Consider the following 25,098-nt stretch of genomic DNA (forward strand, 5'->3'; position numbering starts at 1 on the left):
TATGTTCTGGTGTCTGTATTTGTGGTGATCATGTTTCGTTGAAGGTTCACTCACATCCGGTGGTGTTTCAATCGGCTCGAAATGTGGTGGATCAATTTTAGGTGATGGTACTCTTGGTATTTCATCGTCAACCGCTATCCTTCGACGTAGTTGATCTGCGTGTTTTCCTTTTAGTGTTCCATTTACATCCACTATATATGAGTAAGGTCCTCTTTTTTCAATGATTGTATCAGCTGTTGACCCTTATTACCAACGCAAAAATTTGAATATAGGTATACGTAATAATAAATATTGTAAAAATTGTATGAGTTCTCAGAATACCTGTAAATATAACTTGACGAAATCGTGAGAAGTCTTGAACAAATGTCATCCAAGGTTTCCGAAAAACTCTTTACTGCAACATGTAACGAAAAACTCTGTCGGTTCTATTGAAAACGTTTTATTAACTATTCTTCTCTCTGTCGCTGGTTGGATATTCAAGATCGCTTTGGATAATATCATCGAACAAGAGCTTTGATCGATTCATGTAACATGATAGATGATATATGTAACAATGGCGCTTATTATATCTCAAATCATTATAAAAGATGGGAAGTCAAAGATATCCATTTTACCAGTATATGTGCTAAGTTTAGGTAAACGACTTTCTAGTACTTTAACTGGTTTTATTATCTTAAATCTTTAATATGTAGTGTCAACTGTACTTCGGAATTAAATCGGTATTTAAGATTTTTAAAGTACTTAATTTTGTTATTGTTATTTTCATTTCTCATTAGGCATGCCATTATAGGCGAAACTAGTAAAACTTTTTCGATAATAAAACCAGTTAAAGTACTGCAAAGTTGTTTATTTAAACTAAATCAAATCATTATGTCCTACGTTCTGATTCCTCGTTACCTTTTTCTATAACGACCAATTTTCGTTTGTCAGTTCCAGACATATTGGCGCAGCATACAATAGTATCCACTTTTTGTATCAAGTCAATGCAATATGTGAATAACACAAGGATTCGTCTGGTGTAGCTCGATAATAAAGGCTGGTTTTGTCAGCATATAGATGTCTTCTGTACAGCATCTTTTCAAAGAACTTGGAATTTTCGCAGAGTTGGCAAACAAGAAAATATTAAATTTTCGAACGCTATATTTAACAACACATAATTCTCTTATACAAGATCTTTACTCTAGGAAGAATGATTGATTAAACTGGAATCCGAATGAGAATATATTAAATGACATATTATCATACGCGTTTGTGAGGTTAGGAGACGTGGGGAGCAGCTCTAGAAACCAAATTCAGGCCTCAATTTTTACCATGTCGGAGATGAGAACACAGGTGTGTATAAATTGGTGGAAAACGTTATCAAAGGTCGGGCAATTAGTTCATAAATAATCATTAATATTGAAAATCTGTTGATGGAAACGGCTGCAATTTAGTATAAAAAACAGTTTAAAAGGACTTTTTTTGTTCACGTTATTTTATTTATGTTTTAAAATTTATTTTTAACATTCTTAATTAACTTACATTCACGAAAAACACAAATACAATGTTATCACATATTTACGTTTATTTTAAGTACTAAACCAGACAAAGCGCAATACAACATTTTTGCGTTAAGATTTTAATTCAGAATCCAACGAAGAATGTAGTCACGCATAGCTTTTCCTTCAATTTATACACACTCTGAATACAGTACTAAGATTGAACAAGACATTCTGTATCAAAATTATCCAGGTGTACGCATCAATTACCGCATCAAGATTGGCTTGAAGTCTGATGCTTCATAAACTGCTCTTGGATGCTTTGGTCTGGAAGAAAGAAATGTCAGGGGGGGCAAGCACTAAAAGAATGCAGAGTTGATTATCGATGCACCAAGCTTATTTACAATATCTACAAAAATGCTACATTGACGGTAAAATTGTATGAAAGTACTGACCGAATACCCATTGGACGTGGAGTAACATTGGAGAGTGGATTTAAAGAGGTGAATTGTACTCAACAAGGCGTAAACATTAATGGCAAATACCTCAGTAATTTGCACTTCGCGGACTTCATCTCTTCGAATAGTCCTGAAGAGATGAAACTAATGCTGAACGAATTACTGGAAGTGTGTAATAGCTGGGCTAGATCTAGATATCTCATGTTGATATCTAGCCAGTGTTGCCATATGGAAATCAAAATTTAAGACCAATCTTGTTTCCAGTTCTAACATCAACATTGGTAATAATGAGGTTGAGAGGGTTGACAGCTGTGAGAGTGCGTACTGCCGGTTATAACATACGGCTCTGAAACTTTAACATTAACGGTTGCCACTGCCAGGAAGCTCGAAGTAACGCAAAAAAAGTCCACAGACGAAACGAAGATCAACGAAGAAGAACTAGTGCAAATGAAGAATAAATAGTGGACAAAACGGTTGAATCTCCAATGTGATCTCCAATGAAGATCGCGAGTGGACAGACGGAGTACAGAAAGACCACCGCGTAGAGGATGCTGGACGGACAACGTCAAAGGAATGACCAACAATTGAATTAAAACAGCACAAAACAAAAACGGATGGTACAGAATGGAGGGGGTCTATGTCCAATAATGAACGCAAAGGGCTGCTTAATTAAGAGTTTATTGTATACAACAATCTGTCTACAATTTTTTACATTGTTAAAATATTATTTTCACCCTCTACCCTCTTCCTCCATTTCCACACCCTCGGCTCCTCGGCCCAATCATCCCCTCATCCATCCCTTTGTCTCCTCACCCCCACAACCATTCTCATCCATCGTTTCCCCTCTCCCCCCTCTCCTAAGATCTGCCCTCGGTCCATCTCCTCCTTCCTCAACTCACTGCACCCATTCAACATATGTTCCACGTGTCCCTGTCCCTGCACAGCCTACACCACCTCTCCTCATCGGCCATCCAGTATCTGTTAGCTCTCTCCTCGTTTCCACAACGGAACCTAGCCACCAACTTCTTCCCTTCCTCATCTCCTTCCAATAACAAGTATCTAGGCAGCCCCTCCGTAATTATGTCCCTATACCTTTCGTTATACCTTCCCTCTTTTATTTGTGTCCTTCTTTCCTGTCTCTGCACATCTCGGTCCCTATCTTTCAACTCTCTCCACATCTCCCTACCCACCCTTCGTCTACTATTTATCTCAGTTACCGAGTAGCCCGCTCGTCTATAATAGTTGTCTCTGTTTCCTTTCCCATATCTGATCTTTCCCTCTCTAATTTCCCTCCAATACTCCCCCAAGATCCCGCATTTTGGCCTCCCTTCTATTCTTTCTTCATATTTCACTGCCCTGCTGCCCGCCTCCACTCTGACCTTATCCACCTTTACCTCTTCCCTCACTATATCCTCCGGTGTTTCTCTCGCCACCCCAAGCACCCATCTCCAATATCTAGTTTGCACGTCCTCCAGCATTCCCTGCTCCCTTCATCCCCATACCTCTGCCCCATACATCATCACACTGCTAACCAGACCTTCAAACATAATCTTCCTCGCTGCCATATTCCTTCCAAAGACTCTCTTCCCCCTACCCCATACTTGTCCCATCACCTTATTCGCCTTTTTTGCCATAGGTATCACATGCGTCCCTGTTGTCCTCCCTGAACACATACCCCAAGTAAGTATACTCCCTAACCTCCTCGATCTCCTTTCCCTCCCATCTCCAGTTTTCTATTCTTTTTCAAAGGGCTACTTGATGATGATGATTCTTAAGTTTGATGTTGTATTTTGTTTTCCATTGAGATAACCATCCATCTGTTGTTTTAAATTCGTTGTGTTCTAGTTTTTTCGCAATTTTCTCTGATTTCTTTTTTTAATACTGCACTGGTAACATTTACACCTCATCCACTAACTGCGGAAAACCATTTATCCAACGCTTCTTCAACTTCAGGATCTTTTTCATCACGATTTCTTTTGGAAAGCCTTGTGCAATTTTTTTATTTGGTCCATCTTTCGCACAGGTTGTCTTCTTGTTGTAAAAGACGCACTACAGTACCCTTCGGTGTAGAAGTAATTTCTGCGAGATCACGAAGGCTTGTATTAGCTGGCTGGTTTTTAATTTTGTCCAACAGAACAATTTTATTTGAAAGACTTAAATCTCTTTTCTGCATTTTACTTCGTCAACCGTAACACCCTGAAAAAATACCGACGGATAGACGAGTGCGTTTTCAACGACATAACAAACGGGTAAAACAGCGACCAACAGGCAAGCACATTTATTTCTGATAAATTACAAGTAGTTTTTACTGTGCCAGATGAGACGGGCGATGACCATATGGATACGACTCAAAAATAATCATTTTGACAGATATTGTTTGTCCCGATTAAACGGAAAGCTGTCCCAATTAATCGATTAAAATATACATTAATTAGTTAGTTTGGATTTCGTTCTTTGAAATTTGTCCCAAATAAGCGGTTGTCCCGATCAACCGGTGTCCCAATTAAGAGGTACATTAAACCCTAAATTAACAATCTAACTGAATTAATAGCAAGTTTATGACAGAAAATGCTTTCTTATTTCAAGTATTTTTAAAGCAATTACCTTTAAGTAGACGTAACATCGTAAATATGAATAGTGTCGTACGCATTTGCGTAAAAACGATGCGAAAAGTATAAATTGTAGTGATAAACAACGGCGTACTACGTAATGTAATAGAAGAAGTTGAAAGTAAAATAAATCAAGGAGATTTTACCGTCCTGATAGGAATTTGCATAAAGCAGTTTGCGTGTGTTGCGCCGCCTACAAGAAATCCGACCAAGAAACGAGGTTAACTGTAATAATTAATTATATATACACCGATATCACTCGAAAACCAATACTATCTATTTTTCTTTTATACAGATAAAAATTACATTTAGATTAGAATGAAAATTAAATAAATATATCGAGATTATAATGTTAAAAATACTTTATTGTAGATTCAGTGCCCTGATTGATTTCCATTTCTCAATTTTTTTTTATTTTATATTAACGTTATTATTTACGGTTACGTAGTCATATGTAAATTGCAAAAACAAATCATATGTGTAAATTAGGTGAAAATTTTATGTTAGCGCTATAAAAAATATTAAAATAAGTTGATTTCTAATCTAGAAATAATTCTGTAAAATGTACTAAGCTTAAATATTATTTACATTCATTTCTTTCTTTTTATATTTAACATACAATAGATTTGTTTATTTATAATAACATCGATACTCTATTAAATACATATAAATATTTCTGTTAGATGGTATTATTAAGAGAAATTTTAATCATAAATACAGATTGATTACAAAGATTGCGAACTGGAGTATGATGATATGTACAAGAAAACTTCATCTAATTTATATATTGGTTAATAAATTATTTTTGATTAATACAACGTAAAATTTGTACCTTTGTTTTTCATAAAATGACTTGAAATATCATTTGTAAAATTGGTTGCTCATTTCATTGATTTAAATTTAATAACTAACCCTTGATAACTGTATGTGTTGAATTTCCGTATATATTCCACTCTTCGTTGTTTTTATATTTTTCGGAATAGTTCGTTTCAAACTAGCGTCGTAAAAAGGATGATTTTTAAATAGTAAGTCATTAAGTAAGTTAAGAAATGCCTACTTTAATATAAATTTGATTTAAGTTTATTATTTTTTTATTATTACTTATGGCGTTTTACAATGGAACATTATTTTTGTTTTAATGGTACATTATGGAAGTAATACACAGATTGTTGAAGTGAATTGTATATACAAGTAAATTTATAGACCTGATGTATCTATGAGAAAATTGGCTTCTGAAAGAGATACAGGTATGCAAATATTGAAATAAAATAAATTGGTGAAATAGATAAAATTAAATTAAAATTTGCCATATTACTATTACATTAGTATTTTAACAAGATTAGGGCCGGTTGAATAGTCGCCAGATAAATTCGAGATAAGTATTTCTCGGTATAACTTAAAAACTCAATTCTTTATCAGTTTAGTTTTTTATAAGATTTTTTATCAGTTTAATATCGGTATATCAAGAACCGTCTGATGAAGAAATTGCGGCAAGGTTTATCGTAATCACTGAATATTTCTACCTTGTATTTGTGAATTTGAAATTTTTTGCCGCGCCATTTTCGTAACATCGCGAGTTAACGAAAGAAGTATCTGATTTTTCATAGTGCGACAACTTAATATTATAATTACTATTGGTTACAGAAAGTTTTCGAGAAAAATTACTTTAAAGTTTAACTACTTCAAATTTACTTGATATGACAAAAATAGCATTAGCCATGAGTAACCAATTATTTTAAACAATTTCCTAAGGTCAAAAAAATTATATCTTTACACCCGTTTCAGGGATTTTTCCATAAACCGTTTATAATGATTTTATCGCCTATATCTGCTACTTTACGGACCCACTGTATACAGGCTGGTCCGTTACTAATGGGACACAGAGCAACAGTGAATTCCTTACAGTAAATTGTTACGATTTAACCCAATTTATGTTAAACATACAGATTGTTAAAGTTAATACTTTATTTTCGTTTTTCTTTAATAGTTTCGTTTTCTCCTACATTACACAGCTCTACAACAAAAAAATTTTTTTTGTTGCTCTGGATATCTTTGCAAATTTTTATGTTTTCAAGTGCCCAGATTACGAAATATTCATGAAAGTACCGAATGTGCCCTTGTTTTTTTAATTTTTACATATCTTTTCATATACAGGCTGTCCCGAAACTCAACGTTAAGCGGGCACCGGTTGAGAGGCCAACCCATACCTGTTCTGGGTTTAATAACGCGTTTTTGGCAGAAAAACAGGCAATAATATTTTTTAGGAAAAGAAAAATGGTAAGTATAAGACGAAGGCTTTCACGGCCGGTGTGAATTAAACTAAAATTAGAACTAAAACTAGAACTAACACTAGAAACTTTCGGGTTTTGCCGTGCGTCTTTTAATAAAAGGTTTGAAAGGTTTGAACACTTCGAACCAGTTTCTGAAGAAGGTTGCAACATGGCATCCGAAACGTCAAACCTTTTATTAAAAGACGCACGGCAAAACCCGAAAGTTTCTAGTGTTAGTTCTAGTTTTAGTTCTAATTTTAGTTTAAAAATGGTAAGTGTTATACCATTTTGGAATCTTGACCAAACAGGCCATCTTTTAAAATAACTTACCAAGGGTGTTGTACTAGTCCTTTGTTTAGAAATCGTGTGTCAAACTTAAGAGACATAAATTCTTTCAACCTTAACTCAATCAAACTGATACTTTTTCTTGCAAAACTAACGACTTTTGTTGTTCGATCTGTGACTGCTATAGTAGCATGGTTCACGAGGAATACATTATTAAAAAAATCACTATTAAATTGGGAACATTTCTGACCGTAGTACCTAAAGATATGATGTACGGGAACGATTTTTAACATTTTCAAAAATATGTCTATTACCAGTTAACTAAGAGACATAGAATTTTTTTCTTATTTTTACCAGAACAGGTATGGGTTGGCCTCTCACCCGGGTCCCGCTTGACGTTGAGTTTCGGGACACGCTGTATATTTTGAACAATTATCGGCTTATTAGTAATAAAATTTATTTTCCCAGTCAAGATAAGTCTTCTGTGCAACTTTTTCGCGCATACAAACATGACGTGATCCCCACTCTCAGACTCCTTGCTTCGCAGAACAGCTGAGATCTCAGTTATTTGACAATATTGAAGCACTTACACGTGAATCTGGATAAGTTGTCATGTGTTAATATTTTGTTTCAATTACTGAATGTCCATTCTAACATTTGTCTTGTCTTTTAAAACATGAGTTCATCACGATGAAAGTGTAAATATAGTAGCGATTTATTTTGTTATATTTGCGGTGTTTATATAACAAAGAAACAAAAAAGAAATATCACAGACTTTGTCGAGGAGACTTATGTTGAATATTTCGGTTTTCAAATGGACAACTAGATAAATGATGGGTTCCTCATAAAGTTTGTAAGTCCTGTGTTGAGTCTTTACGGTTGTGAAAAAAAGGAGAACGTTCTGATTAGACTGATTAGCCTAAGAATTATTTCGATGGTCGTTACTTTTGCGTAGTAGATGCTAAAGGTTTTAATCGAAATCAAACGTGGTGATATCCAGACTTACAGTCTACAAAATGTCCTGTTCTACAGAGTGAAAATCTCCCTCGGCCTATTTACGTTTCAAAGGTAATTCGCATGACCACAGAAACAATGATGTTGCCAAATTCACAGAAATCAGGACAGTCTACGACTGGAAGTGAATGGGAGGGTGAAACATCTACACCGAAGTTATTTTCTCAAAATGAACTCAGTGATCTTAATTTATTAAAACAAGGATCAGAACTGTTAGCCTCAAGATTGAAAGAAAAAAATTTATTGGCTCCAACAGCAACAATTACAACATACAGAACGCGAGAAAGTGAGTTATTACAATTTTTTAGTGTAAATGAAGGACTGGTGTACTGTAATGATATCGCGGAGCTGCTTCTAGACATGGGTTTAAAAGAATTCAAACCTACTGAGTTGCGCCTTTTTATTGACAGTTGTAAAAGAAGTTTAAAATACATCTTACTGCACAATGGAAATAAATTTGCACCAATTACAATTGCCCATTCAACAAAACTCAAAGAAGAATATGAAAATGTAAAATTAGTTTGAGGAAAAATTAATTACTCGGAGCATCAATGGCCTGTGTGGATTTGAAAATGGTTAATTTTTTACTTGGTCAACAAAGTGGATATACGAAATACCCTTGCTTCATTTGTATGTGGGACAGTAGAGCAAAGCAACTTCATTGGGAACAAGATGTTTGGTCTGTAAGAAATTCTTTAACTGTCGGTAATGTAATAAGGGAGCCGTTGGTGAGCAGAGACAAAATCATACTTCCACCATTACATATTAAGTTAGGAATGATAAAGCAATTTGTAAAATAGTTGGACAAGGAAGGAGATTGTTTTAATTACATTTGTAGAAAATTTCCGAAGCTTAGTATGGAAAAGTTGAAAGGTGAAATATTTGATGGTTCTCAAATACGGCACTTGATGAAAGACGTAGATTTTATTAAAGTTATAACTTTAATATTAATATTAGTATCAAGTTACACTATCTCCGTAATCATCTGGATAAATTTCCGGATAATTTAGGAAATTATAGTGAGGAACAGGGAGAGCGGTTCCACCAGGATCTAAATGTGATGGAGGAAAGGTATCAGTCGATGGGATTATCACATGATGGGAGATTACTGCTGGTCTTTAAAAAGAGATTGTCCCCTGAAAAATTATAAAAGAAAAGCTCATGAAAGGTGTTTTATGGAAATATAACATAATATATGTTTTCGACATTTTTCTCTCTATTTACTTCGATGTATCCTGATTTTTCAAAACAAAACTGACATTATAAATATATCTGTTATTTTGTTTCTTGTTTTCCGATTTTTGTAATGTAAAATGAAAATAGAGATTTAAAAAAAACGAGAGCAAATCTTACAAGATCATTGATAGTTTCATAAATTGTGAGCATAGATATATCCAAAATCAATCTTACATCTAAGGCAACAAAACCACTGTAGATCGCTACGGTAATGGAAGCTATAACAGTACTCAAACGGGTGCTGTAATGAGACTCTTTACAGCATCCGATGCTGTAATGAGATTTTAGTAACATTTTATGGAACCAGTTCAAGTTGGTGACATTGGGTCATTAATTTTTCTAGTTGTCAATGTGACAATTTTTGTCTATGGATGTTTAAACACGTTCTTAACATCGAATACAAGGTCCACAATGATGAGGACATTGAACACTAAGCAATTCTCTTATTTTGGGAGGTGTACATGAAACTTTACTTTTCAGGTGAATACATTTTGTGTTTTGACAGTTTCTAACTGTCAATTCAAATTTCTATTTTCAAGTGTTACGGTGTTACCAACTGCTACATATCTATTTCCCTACATTGTCAAAATTTATTTTACTTTTGAGAAAAAAAGGATAAAAACGCGAATTACAAAAAATAGCATAAAAAACACGTTTCATAAGACTTAAAGCACTCATTCATTAAAAAACTCGTGGCTTCGCCACTCGTTTTTCAACTTGAATTCCTGCATTTCAAACGTGTCTTACGAAACTTGTTTTTTAATATACTATTACAACTAACACAACTTGAAACAGTTTCTCAGATATTTTTACATAAATTTGGTATTCCAAGATAATCACTGTTTAAGGGCACTTTGTAAAATTTAACTATGCTCAGTAAACATTAGTTGGCGTTGAAAATGATTTTATTTGGTCAAACACTAGACTAACACTGTCAATTGGCATTAATACTAGAGTATTGATGCTAATTGACAGTGGAAATTATTAAAGAAAAACGAAAATAAAGCATTAAATTTAACAATCTGTATCTTCGTTATTATTAACAATTGGACTAAGATAAATTGGATTAAATCGTAATAATTTTAAAATTTAACCCAATTTATCTTAGTTCAATTCTAAATAAAAACTTTTTCACCGTCAACTAATGTTTACTGAGCATTGTTAAATTTTACAATGTGCCCTTAAATAGTGATTATCTTGGAAACGGAGAACTTTAGAGAAGATTGGTAAGTATACCAAATTTATGTAAAACAGTCTGAGAAACTGTTTTAAATTGTGTGAGTTGTAAAAATTTTAAGGATGGAAAAGATATGACTAATACCAAATTAAATTAAAATTAGAACTAAAACTAGAACTAACACTAGAAACTTTCGGGTTTTGCCGTGCGTCCATGTTGCAACTTCACTTCGAACCAGTTTCTGTAGAAGGTTGCAACACGGCATCCGAAACGTCAAACCTTTTCTTAAAAGACGCACGGCAAAACCCGAAAGTTTCTAGCGTTAGTTCTAGTTTTAGTTCTAATTTTAGTTTAATTCACACCGGCCGTGAAAGCCTTCGTACTTATAATACCAAATTATTATTTATCGTCTCAAAAAATGATAATGTACTAATTTTCAAGTTCATAATTTAAGCAGAAGCGAAATTATTAAAGAAAAACGAAAATAAAGTATTAACTTTACATATCTGTATCTTCGTTATTATTAACAACTGGACTAATTGTAAGATAAATTGGGTTAAATCGTAATAATTTAATGTAAGGAATTCAGTGTTGCTCTGTGTCCCATTAGTAACAGACCCACCTGTATATGTATACTGACGAAGAAAAAAGTCTTGAAGGACTTGCAATGACCATTAACACGTTCACTGTCGAGCGACACCGTTAACCAACGTTGACATACGAGTTAATTCATAATCTGCAGCGAACGTGTTAAGAAGGCAGTACTGCAAGAACCCTTGGTGTTAGTGACGGAACGGTGAAAACAGTAAGTTACGAATACATAAGTAAAGGCATTGTAGAAAATCCAGTATGGGCAGGAAGAACAAAATATAATGAAGAACTGTTAGGAGATTATTACCTTGCGAAGAGATATCCGACAGCCCGAGAAATGTAGGTAGACCTTAAAAACGATGTACCAAGTCTTCCTCTGCTTTCTTTAAGAATTTTGTACCGTTGGTTAAGACACCTTCATTTTGTTTATAAAAAAGGAAACAATAAACCGATTTTAATGGAACACCCGAATATTGCTGCATACAACGCAGATTTTTAAGCTCTTTGCTAACTTATAGAAACAGCATGCGAAATCTTTTAAATAGACGAAACTTGGTGTGGGCCAAATCATTTAAGAAGTTTTGGATGAGTGGAAAGAATAACTTCTGAAAATACAGACAGTTTTGAAGAGTATTGTGGTGGTGTTCAAGAGGTTAATAGCAATAATGGCAGTTTTCAAAGTTCTGCGAAATCTCTTTAAGATGCCATTACTTTGAGGATGATAACAAAGTGTGAATTTGTTTTGAGCCAAACAATCGATTAAATTCTGCAAAAAGTTGCGATTATATTTTTTTTTAAATAAGCGATGGGTTGTGAAAAATTACCATTTTTTTGCGATAGTTGAATTCGAGCCAAAGTTGTTGAATTTGCTAATTGAGTTTTAGAGAGTTCAAAACTTTGATTACACTCTGCTGACCAATTTTCAATAACTTTGCTTTTATATTTATAAAGTAAATTCGAAAGATGATATAAAGGTGCAAGTATATTTGAAAAATTTGGAACAAATCTATGATAAAAATTTATCATACCCAAAAATCTTTGTAACTGTTTAAGTGTTTTTCGTGTTGGAAATTCTTTAATAATTTTAATTCTGTCATCTGAAGGACGAATGCCTAGAGGAGAAATGTGATGACTCAAAAAATTTATGAATTGCACACCAAAAATGCATGTAGAAGGTTTAACTGAAATTCCAAAATCATTTAACCTATTAAAAAGTATATCTAAATGAGAGATGTGTTCTTCTTCATTTTTACTTACAATAATTAGAATATCATCTAAGTAAACAAAGATAAAGTTTAAGCCTGAAGTAACTTCGTTCATAAAACGTTGGAATGTTTAAGCAGTATTTCTCAAACCGAAAGGCATCCTAGTAAACTCAAATAAGTCAAAAGGGGTGGTTATCGCAGTTTTGTAAACGTCTTCATCGGTAATTGGTATTTGGTGGTACGCCCGTACAAGATCTATCTTAGAAAAGATTTTACAGTTGTGCAAATGTAAATTAAAGTCTTGAATATGCGATAACGGATATCTGTCCCCAGAAATCATCCGATTTTTATCGGGGTCACTAATTGAGGTTTACTGGTTGTAAATTAAATTACATCTACCGCAACTATCGAAAGTACGAAGATTTTAAATAACGTGTTTTTTGCGAAAAAAAACAGGCAATAATATTTTTTATGAATAGAAAAATTGCAAGAGTTGTACCATTTTGGAAACTTGACTAAACAATCCATCTTTTAAAATTACTTGCCAAGGGTGCTGTACTACTCTTTTTTTTAGAAATCGTGTGTCAAACTTAATAGACAAATTCTTTTAACCTTAACGCGATCAAACTAATATTTTTTTTCGGAAAACTAACGACTTTTGTTGTTTGATTTGTGACTTCTATAGTAGCATGGTTAATAATGATTCTATTATCCCTAGTACCTAAGGATATGATGTACGGGAACGATTTTTAACATTTTCAAAAATATGTCTATTACCACTTAACTAAGAGACATGGCAATTTTTACTTATTTTTGCCAGAACAGGTATGGGTTGGCCTCTTGCCCGTTAACCGCTTGACGTTGAGTTTCGTTTTAAATGAAACATATAAATAAAAAATAATTTTACCTAAAGTTTTAAATATCATTTTACACGCACACTAGCATCATATTTATCGATTTGACGGAACTCCCCCCTCCACGGATTAATAAGCTATTCTATATAAGAACACATCAGACTGCCACCTGTTCAAAAAAATTTTTGAATAGGTAGTTTGAAATTTTTACGTCATCTAGTTTTTGAGAATAAAAATTGCAAAGTGAACAAAGTTGCTGGCACCTTTAAAACGGGTACTTATTTATTTAACTCGCAATAAATAGAAAATCGGGGAACCGAAAATGTTCAAATTCACATATGTTACGTAGAAATGTTCTGTGATTACAACATTTTACTGCAATTTTTTTCATCGAGCGGTTGCGAAGATAACGATCTCTAAACTGAGAGGCCTTGACTTTTGACACGAATAGCAATTAAGGTGAATCTACAAAAGACTCACTAAACTTGCATAAATACTTGTCGCTTTAATTTTTAAAACTGGAACTTCAAAAGATTAAAACTTCTAACTTACAAGGGGCGTTTGTTGAAATATATTTATATGAAGTTTTTCATTTAACATTATCTAACCAGTTCATGATTAATCTGTAAGTATAACTTAAAACTTTTCTTAACGTCATAACAATAATCTTATAAAAATATTATCTAGGATTAAAATGTATACATAATATTTTATTCCACATAGCACCATACCTGGAATGACAAAAAAAGTTTAAACCCCACCAGATTCTGAAATCATCACCTATGTATTATCTAAACCAATTTTCTAACCCAATATTCTAAACCGTTCATATCGATCACACGTTCACTATACATATACACTGTTAACTCGTCATAGTATTGATACATAATGTTCTTTTCCAAGAAGGTAACGATTTTCTTTGCAGGTTTATATCATAAATATTGATTAAAACACCAATATTATTGGTAAGTACACAAAATAACGTCAATTAAAACATTATTACACGATTTCCTTACGTTTCGCTCTTATAGGATTTTATGGAAAGGTTTTCGCTATTAATCACGATTTCGGGAGGACGCATTAAGTCTTTTCCATTGATTATTCCTAGTGGATCGTCATCGTCATACGGTAATTCGGTGTCACTTTCGATAGAATCTTGTCTTTTAGTAGTTTCTGATTCAGACCCGACTTCCGTTTCAAGTTCTGAGGTGTCCTCTAAGTCCAAGGAAGGTCTCAATTTTTGTTGAAGAATTGCATCTGCTGCTGCCTCCCAAAATGTTGGCGGTGGTCTAATAAATTAATCCAAATAAGATAAACAACATATTTTATTTTAAAAGTACCCTTATATAAATTGGAATCACTTTTTTGAGACTGTTAAAGTTTAGTATCGTTTTTTTTTCAGAGATAAAGTGAAAATGGATTTCTAGAAACGTTTTCATTCCGACTTTAAGGATTTAAGGGAGTTGTTAGATAAGTCACGCGAAGTTTTGTAATTAGGTTTTCTCGGAATCTATAGATACAGAGGTGTCCTAAATTATATCAACATGAATCGTTTTTATAATTAATTATAAGTAACCCAATTTATTTACAAAAAAGCAATTTTTGAAAATTTTTTGTACACATAATAACAAATACTATTTCGTGCTATTTCTACTCTAGAAATGCTTCTTTTTATCTAAATTTCTACATTTAAATCTCTACGGATTCAACTTCTACTATAAAAACATTCACAACTACAAATTTACAGCAACTAAATTAATCTATCTAACGTTATTCTCACATTTAATTCTTCTTTTTTTAAATACGTAGCTTTATCTAGAGTGAAAAAAGTACGAAGTATAAAATATCCACTCACATGATGGTCACTTACTCCTCCTTCTTGTCCTCGTGCTCGATTTCCGATGATGTCGGTGGTTGGGGACTCGGGGTTGATAAACCATTTACAAGATCTTCAGCTTTCCTTTTCATATCCTTGTAGTTGGTGTCTATCGTGTCAATACTTTGTTCGATATCCTCAATATGTAACGAATCCACAACCTCTTCTTTCCTTTCAGTGATCGCTTCACCAAATTCATCGGTCATGCTATCAATTCTTTTAAATGTTTTCGACGCAGCCGTTGATAACATTTCTTTCGCGTTGTCTTTTTCGGATATAACAACCGTTTCTGCATCGGAAACAGCTTCAGTAATATTTTCTTTTGTGGCGTCAATGGTTTCGGCGACGTTATTTTTTGTTGAATTGAATGTGTTAGAAACTTTTCCGACTACATTTCCAAGACTATTTTCAACTGTATTCATCGCTGATTCAACTGCTTCTTTTACGTGTTCCATTCCTTCTTTGGCCGCATCACCAGCTTCTAAAATATTAAATATATTTAAATAATTAATGACATGATTGTAATTGAGGTTTAGCGTGTGCGAATTGAACACGTGTCATCGTTGTTTTCTGAAAATTATAGAATATATTCATGTCTAAAAATAAATCTTATTCATTTCCATAAAAAACCAACATATCATCAAGTCTCGACCGAGTTAAAGATAAAAAGAAAGAAAAAAACAAATTTGCATAACTTTCTATACGTTAAAATCTTGTAAGAAAATCATGAACAAAAATCAACTTGTATGACTTATGGGACGTGTTACATTCATTATTCATCAGCGTGGTTATAACAATACGAAGTGAAGTTAATGGACTTCCTTTTTACATACCGTCGCCGCTTATCGCCGAACATAGAGGGTTAAAAGTGAAGGTTACAAAACGTGGGGGCCACGTTTGGTGTGGCAGTTTTTCTTGGTCGGCGGCCAAACCCCCTCAATGCCTAATAACAACACAACGTCTAGGTAGTTTAGCTATTTTTAGCTCTGATCGCAAACTTATTGTACTTTTAATATTGATTTTTACGTACATTAGTCACACGAAAAAGGGTACTGAACGATATAATAGAATTAGTTCGAATTTTAAAGTCAATTTGAAAAACTAAAATCTTTAATAGGTGCATCTTATGTACAATTAAATATTTTGAGAATTTAATTAAAATAGTTCAGAATGCTTAAAGTTTAATTAAGGTTATTATGGAGTAAAATTTCTTAATGATTTTAACGATTACGAATCAACAGGTGGAAAATGTTTTTTATCCCAGTAATTAGTTTATTACAGTGTCTACAATCAAACAGAACAATCGATAAAGATATTTATACCAACACTTCAATAAGAAACAACACTTCAATTCTTACACGAAAGACAACTCGGAACATAAATACGTAAATATCCAATTACAATGACTTATCGAAGCACACCATAAAAAATAATTAATACTGTACCGTATGATTTAATATTCCCACGATTGAAAATAGTAATTGATCAATTAAAACCTGATGTGCATAAGAAAATAGATTTAGAAAGATTGCGATAAAAGAAAGATACAGAAAGATTGACAAAAACAGTGTAAAGGAGAAAATGTTCAAGTCAAACGAATTTGTATGAATACACAACCCCATAAGCTACTCAAAATCAAACTATTAAAAAACTGTACTTTTTACATAGTCTATATGGAGGCAATTAAGAAGAGAAAGTATGCTGACTTAATAATACATCGACCAGTTTCAGTTAAATCAATACCAGAAGTTATACCAGCACAAGAACATCTGAAATCTGAAGAGACAACATCTTTTAAATTGAAGAAACTAAAAATGAAACATTTTTATACGTCGAAGAGGTAAAGTAGTAGCATCAATGTACAATAGAGAGTGCGTGTTATCAATAAAATAAAGTTAGTTACCCTATGAGATGAGTTGTTCACAAGGATCAATATGCATAAAATAGTGTACTGTTAAAATAACTGTAAATACAGGGTGGAGCAGAGCAACTTCCAATTCAATTAAAAAGTAATACAGATATATATTTAATTCTTTGAACAGCATCAAGTACATATTTTAATTTTATGTTTACACAGTTTTATTTAGATGATATCCGGCAGATGATGTCCATTATTCTCAATACAAAGCAATCGACGGGTATATTGGCGATAGCTCGTCGAATGTTGTTCTTCAGGTGCGTTAGGATCCTAGAACGATTGTTGTAAACAAGTGATTTTAGATAAAAATCAATAAAAAAAGCCTCATAAAACAGTGCAGATCGACACTCAAGGAGATGAGGCGTCCTGGGAAGTGTTGCCACAAAACAGTCATTGACACACGCGCTGTTTGTGCCTTGGCACTGTCCGGTTGAGACCATTCATCTAGTTGTGGGTTGGCAGAAAAATCCGGAATCATATGGACATAACGGTCAGAAGTCACCAAAAGTGCCCGTTTGTTTTCTTCAAAAAGCCATGGACTAATTTGTTGTAAAAAAAAGGGTTTTTGGGGAAGAGATGAGATCGAAAATAAACCAACTCGCAGTGATGACACCAACTAGTTTTAAAATCGAAATTGATGTTGTGATCCATTTCAACTAGTAATCGAAATGTCGTTTAAAGGAATGTAAATAATTTTTGCACTTTTACTGGTTTAATATACAGGGTGTGAAATGTTTGGAATATAGCCAATAACTTCGCCATTTATGGTTTTAAAGAAAAATTTTTCAAATAAAAAATTCTTTATTAATTGTGGCGCATTTTTTGGCGATACTTGCTTGTTTACATTGTTTTTTGACCGGCGCGGCGAGACGATAGCAACAAACCGCTCAGCAACAAATTATTTTTTCCTTTATATTTCCACCTACTTCTAGGGCCCATACCCTTCGTTACCTAGAAAGATAGCGAAAAACTAAGCACACGGTTGGAAAGCTTGGTCTTTTCTCTATCTTACTCGCGTTTCCAAACGTGTTCTTAGTTTTTCGCTATCTTTCTAGATAACGAAAATATTTTACCGAAAAGTAGACGGAAATACAAGGGAAAAGTTTGTTGCTGGGCTGAAAAACGATTGTGCAAACGTGTTATTGAGATGTGTTATATACTGTTGAAAAGAGCAGAAAATTTCCCATAAGATGGATATAGTTCTAGAGTTTTCTCCCCGTCATATAAGAGAGTCATTGACCCAAGCGTGGTTTAGCCGCGGCAAAAATTCGTGGCAGCGTGACGTTTCTTATTTTTTCTTGTTCTCATTATCAACATAAACTCGCTATCTTTCTAGATAACGAAGATATGGGCCTTAGAAGTAGGTGGAAATATAAAGGACAAACCAACATTGTTATTTTAAATGGGATGCATATATATTTTTTGCATACTTTGATAGAGGAGTCCCTCTATGCGATGAACATATCAAATCATATGGTTGTATAAGAAAAAAATGGAGAAAAAATGCGTTTTTTGAAAGTCTTAAATCAGCTAATTACAATCAAAGTAGGCGCCTAAATAACGCCGTTGACAGCTTTAAATGTCAAAAAACTGACAGTTTAAACAAATATGGCGCAATTAAGCGAACGACAAAGAATCCAAATATTAATAATGTATGGGTACGGTGCAGGTGATAGAAAACGCACTCAAAGTGAAGTTGTGTTCGCACTGTTCAATAATATTTACCCGGATACACAAATTACACAATCCACTTTTTAAGACTTTCAAAAAACGCATTTTTTCTCGATTTTTTTTCTTATACTACTATATGAATTGATATGTTGATCGCATAGAGGGACTTATCCTTTATCAAAGTATGCACAAAAAATATATGCATCCCATTTAAAATAACAATGTTACTTGCCACAGCAACGAAACAAAAAATAATACAAACAAGCAACTCGCCAAAAAATTCGCCATGATTAATAAAGAAACTTGTATTTGAAACATTTTTCTTTAAAACCACAAATGGCGAAGTTATTGGCTATATTCCAAACATTTGACACACCCTGTATATATTATTTTGAATAATAAGTTCTAGTTTTACAACTATTTTTAATTAGATGTTCTTCTAGCAGCGACAACTTATATTCTGTCTTTTTCAACTCGTCGGCGTCACATATAATGCAATGAAAAAACGGGTATTGCATTTCACTGCATCGGCACATTCAGTCGTTTGTTGTTAAGTTAAAATAATGATTAAAATAATCTTAAAATAATCATTAAAATAATGAATTTACAACAAATTATTCCAACTCACGATAATGTAAATCAAATTGTTGCACGTTGGGAATGTAGAGGACTCTGATGAACTTATCTGGGGTTATCAGGGCCCCAATAGCACATGTTCTGCTTATTTACGGATCCCGAAATATCGAAGTGTGTTCATCACTGAAGAAAAAAGTGTGCCCTGAGGTATGCTAAAAAGCGCCTCGCATACATATTCTCGAGCAACAAAATCGCGTGTATTAAGTTTCTGCACCAAGGCCAATTTGGAGGGATGAAATAATAGGTTATTTTGAAAGATTCGCCCAGGTATTTTTCTTCAAATCACCAGTTTCCCTGAAGTTGTTTACCCAAGAAACAATCGATTGCCATCCAGGAACTCGACCAGGGGCGCAATATATAAAATGGGTGTGTTGTATACATATTGAACGACAATTAGAAAAGTATGTCTCGACAGCGAACGCACGCTCCATCTTCATGCACTCCATGATGCTAAAGTAAACCAGCGAAAACAATAACTTTACGATACATCTTCTCGAATGTGCCTACCCCACCCTCCTCGGAGCAACCATCAAATAAGCAAGTTGCTATGCTCCACCCTGTATGTTTCGTTTTGACATCTTCCAACATCACTAACATCCTCCAACATATTTGCTATCAACATTGTTGATGATATTATCATGCACTTTAGCGTAGTTTTTGATCCATCAACATCAGCTAGGATTCCGCATCTTTATTATGTCCTCAAAGTGTGAACACCTTGGACGTAGTTATTGTCTGTGTAATGAGGACGACACTTCATCATTGATGTAATGATTGACATCTACGTTGGTTTGCTTTGCTGATCAGCAATAAATAGAACTTACTGTTTTTGTCCTGATAAAACTCGGGTTGAAGGCATGTTCAAGACATTTGTAGAAATATTTTGGATTAAATACGCCCCCATCTGATATACTTTCTTGAGAACTAACGTTTGTATATATAAAGTTGAATTTGCACCAGCTACAGCCAATGGTACAATACTGTAGAGTACTTGTTGTTAAAAAAATCGGAGCCACTATTCAGAGGAGCTTGCAAGATTACATGGTTTCTATCCATCCGCTAACACAATGTGGAAAATTCGATTTATTCTGGAACTCTTGTGGAATAATCTCCCATTCTCTTTCATTTACTGGCATCTACAACGAAATTCGTTTAGGTAGAAAAGGCTTCTCAACAAGAAGAAGAGGAAAATGATGAAGATCAATATATTTCAGCAATAGACGGACATGAAGCTTATATCTTCCACATGTTGACCTTTTAACAGAAGCATGAATCTCGATGTACTACGCCTATATTGAAGAAGATGTGTTCGGAATATATCAGTCAGATATACTTATATCGGACCGCTATCGGAAATTAGCATTCCCTCATGCAAGATTTATGGTGCAAGTTAATAATACGTTTGAGGCAGAAATGGATAAATATGATGGTCCTGTTTTTCAATGTCAGCAATGTGAACTGATTGGATCAATGCAGCATTATCTACAACTATACCATCTATTACTCCTTCTAAACACCAATTACTTTCACATACGCCGTTCCCAAGAATCTTACCAACGAAGTGTCAAGATACTGATCTAAGTTTGTACAAAAATTTAATATATACTTTTGTTGTGAAGGCTTATGAAGGCATTACACCAATCAGTGTAACCAACTATGCAGATTTCTGCAAAATATGCACGATCATCTATTAACATAGTTCTTGATATAGCTCAACATCGTCTCTGGTAACTAAAACGTAATACATAATATCTCTGAATATATGTATATAATAGTTGATATCCTACAATATCGCCGCTGGTATTCCTCAACAATGTCTATGATGTTGCCCAACATCGTCCCGGACATTTCTTAACATAATTCTTCAATACTGCTCTGTCCTCCCTCATCGCATTTTTCATCATCTATCTTAGATATTATGGACGATATTATTTTATAAATTTCCAAAACAATTCCTAATAACAAGCTTAGCGATATCAATCTAAACAATATACTATGTATAATAACTGGTAATTCTTAACAGTTATAACAACATATTATAACAACAGAATGAGCAAATAGGATTAAGAAAACTAAACTGCTATCTTCGGTTAATAAGTTTTTTGTTTATCATTTTTGACTTTGACGACGGAACAAAAGCAACGAAGCGAATTATAATAATCATATATTATACAACAAGACGATCGAAAATACTCGATAATACGAGACGTATTGCCTGAAACACCACGAGACCGAAGGTCGAGTGGTGTTTTTTAAGGCAATACGTCGAGATTCGAGTATTTTCGATTGTCGTGTTGTATATGGCTAGACTATTTCATGAATAAAAAATATACATACTTTTAGAATTTTTATATTTTTTTAATAAATTACATTGATTGTTATGGAAACATGCATGGATGTCTCGAAATTAGTTAAATGTCAAACAAGCGATAATACAAAGGTTCGTATTACAGCGATAATACAAAGGTTCGTATTATCGTTCTCCATGGTTACGACCAAATAACCGCTGAAATACTCGCAATTGACGGAAAACCGCGAATTCTTATTGCTCGACGTATTGCCTTAAAAAACACCACTCGACCTTCGGTCTCGTGGTGTTTCAGGCAATACGTCTCGTATTATCGAGTATTTTCGATTGTCGTGTTGTATATGGCTAGACTATTTCATGAATAAAAAATATACATACTTTTAGAATTTTTATATTTTTTTAATAAATTACATTGATTGTTATGGAAACATGCATGGATGTCTCGAAATTAGTTAAATGTCAAACAAGCGATAATACAAAGGTTCGTATTACAGCGATAATACAAAGGTTCGTATTATCGTTCTCCATGGTTACGGCCAAATAACCGCTGAAATACTCGCAATTGACGGAAAACCGCGAATTCTTATTGGCTGTTAACGATATGAATGAAATAGTCAGAAATAATCTTGCACTTCAATTCAAAAATCGACTAAACAGAATTTTTAGTACATTAGTACCTATTCATTACTTGGCAGAATGGTGGTTCTTTCACGGGATTTTCTATTCACAAATAACGCAAAGATATTTTTAGTTAATCCAGAGCTGATGACTAACAGAGAACTTCAGATATCAGAAATATTCAGAAATATTTGATAACGGGTAAAGAATATTAGAAGAACGCTTGAGAATAGGTGATTAGAAAGTAATACCTGATGACTAACATATACCAAATAACTCGCATAAAATAACTAAGAAAGAATTTTATCTAACTGGTAGAGAGTACCACCCGAATGGCAGAAAATACAAAACGAATGACGAAAAATACTTTTACTGGAAAACAACAGTAGTCATATATTTTGACTACCAGACAACTCCAGAATGTTGACAGAGAATACCATAATGTGGGCGAATCACTGGCTGAGAAAACAGATAAGTGACAGAAAACGCCAGGTAATTGGTAGAAAATACTAGAGAAATAAAGAACTGAAGATGAAATTATTAAATCTAAGTAATGTGTTTCAGTACTAATTTTTGGTTTGCAAAAAGTCATTTTGCTCATTTGAAAAAGTCTATCGATAAATAAAGGAATTAATGCTCTATATTCGATTTTAAGCAAATTGAAAATTTTTATTCCATCTTAGAGTAATAATTTGTATGCATTTTTATGACTTTAATACGTTAACGATGTATTTGAAAAAGCACGAAATATCTGAAATATAAGCCATACAATTTTATAAATAAAACAAAGCTTGAAAATCACAATTAGTTTTTGAATATCGTTTTTCAAGTCAATCAGAATTTTTGTCAATTAAAAAGTTAACAATTTTTTCCATCGTTGTAAAAAGTTTTAGCTTATTATTTGATATTAAATTCATTGTTTTGTTATTATAAATAAAATATAAACGATTTTATAAAGTTTCTATAATATATTAAAATCTTTAAATTGACTTCCATTTTATTATTAAAAAAGAACGTAAGTAAAGAATTTATAGGAAAATTCAGTAACGATTTATACATCAAATTAAAAAGAAGATTTCCTGCTTTATTTTAATATAAAAATCATTACTTTATTATAATAGAAAATAAAATCTACACGACTTTTCAAAGTTTGTATTAAATATTAAAATTTCTTAATTGACTTTGATTTTATACCATCATTAAAAAATCGTAAATAAATATAATTAATAGGAATTCAGTAACGATTTATACATCAAATTAAAAAGAAGATTTCCAGCTTTAATTTGGTATTAAAGTTATTAATTTGTTATACTAAATAAACTCTACACGACTTTTTAAAGTTTGTAAGAAATATTACAATTTTTGAATTGATTTATTATCTTATTATTAAAAAAATCGTAAGTAAAGAATTTATAGGAATTTAGGAATGATTCATATATCAAATTGAAAAGAAGATTTCCAGCATTATTGTGATATTAAAATCATTACGTTATTATAATAAGTAAATACTATATGATTTTCGAAAGTTTGTATAAAATATTAAAATTTTTAATTGACTTTGATTCAATTTTATTATTAAAAAAATCGTAACTAAATCATTTATAGTTTATAGGAATTCACATATGAAATTAAAAAGAAGATTTCAATCTTAAATTTGGTATATTTATTGCTTTATTGTAACTCTACACGTTTTTTAACTTTCAAACAATAAACAAATTTATTTGTGTCTTGTAGTTTCATAGAGCAAATTAAACTTTATAATTCAACAAGTTGTTGCAATTAATAGTAAAATGAAAGTATTCCCAATCCATTTCTTAATTTTTTTTGAGTTTTATATGGCAGTTAAAATTATCGATAAAACTGAAAATTCTAGAAAATTCTTTAGTTCTTTTGATTTCTTCCTTACAAATTTTTATGATTATGCCTCAACAAAATAACAAAATTGGTTGAGTCATTTTATCATTATTCAAAAAAAATCTTTATTGACACACTTTCAATCTAATCTACCCCACCTTTATAATAGTAAACCATTATTATCACCAACCCTTCGCTAATTAGATGGAAGTAGAACATGTTTGTACCACACGTAACAACACCCCCATTTTTCCTTTTTAATTTTTTTTACTTTACTTTTAATCATTATAACCCAAATTAAAAAAAAAATTAAATTTATATAATAAACTCACCATGAATAGTATGTTCTCCTTTCGCAACAACATCATTGACAGATTCTTTCGCGGTGGTAACAAGATTTTTGCCACCTTCAACGAGTGGGTTACTACTTGCGCACCCCATATCGAAATGTTCAAGAACGTTGAAGAACGCAAACTGTTTTCCCTTGACGACGGTTCCCCACCAACTAAATTGCTGTTGTGCTGACCCTTGGTCACCACCGGTGGATTGTAGACGTAAGGGTTATATCGTGGGGGTATTTTCCACCCTCCCCAACGTGTTTCGACATAAATATTACCGTCGCAGAGCGTCGTTGAAAATGTCTCACGAAAGATATGACACGATATGGAGGAGTTCAAAGAACTCAAACGAGTTAATTTATGTGGGGTGGTGTAAATGTTTCGTGGTAGATAATTATTAATGTTATTGGTGAAATTCAATATAAATAAAGGTTGTGGGTATAATTAGATTTCTTACGACGTCATAAATTTTCTTTGTTTTCGTAATATGTTATTGGTCACGTTCTAACTTAATCTGCATGCAAGATTTCAAAAAATGATTGTTAACCGAAGGTTGTAGTTATATGATTTTCTGTCTAAATTAATCGATATTGCCATTGAAAACTTATCTTTATTATCCTTGAACTATGAATAAGTTCTTGAATTATTTATTTAATCATGTATAAAAAATAACAACATCGATTAAACCCAAAATAAAAGTTA

At 32.9% G+C, this 25,098-nt stretch overlaps 1 protein-coding gene across 1 annotated transcript; it reads right to left on the bottom strand.

The window, feature by feature from the left end:
* Positions 1-4,895: 4,895 nt before the first annotated feature.
* LOC111429204 (group 3 late-embryogenesis abundant protein, mitochondrial-like) lies at positions 4,896-24,560 on the bottom strand. Its single transcript, XM_071198242.1, has 3 exons — positions 24,391-24,560; positions 15,033-15,534; positions 4,896-14,466 (listed from the first exon to the last, which is right to left on the bottom strand). Exons 1-2 carry the CDS (start codon positions 24,497-24,499, stop codon positions 15,044-15,046), a joined length of 600 nt encoding a protein of 199 aa, XP_071054343.1. The 5' UTR covers positions 24,500-24,560; the 3' UTR covers positions 4,896-14,466; positions 15,033-15,043.
* Positions 24,561-25,098: the final 538 nt, after the last annotated feature.

This window comes from Onthophagus taurus, chromosome 1 (assembly GCF_036711975.1).
Source record: "Onthophagus taurus isolate NC chromosome 1, IU_Otau_3.0, whole genome shotgun sequence".
Lineage (NCBI taxonomy): Eukaryota > Metazoa > Arthropoda > Insecta > Coleoptera > Scarabaeidae > Onthophagus > Onthophagus taurus.

Bases quoted from the DNA above. Each gene is read 5' to 3' on its own strand.
- LOC111429204 (XM_071198242.1), bottom strand. From the start codon at position 24,499: ATGGGGTGCGCAAGTAGTAACCCACTCGTTGAAGGTGGCAAAAATCTT. The intron at 15,535-24,390 runs GTGAGTTTATTA...TTAATATTTTAG, and splicing joins AGGAGAACATACTATTCATG to AAGCTGGTGATGCGGCCAAA.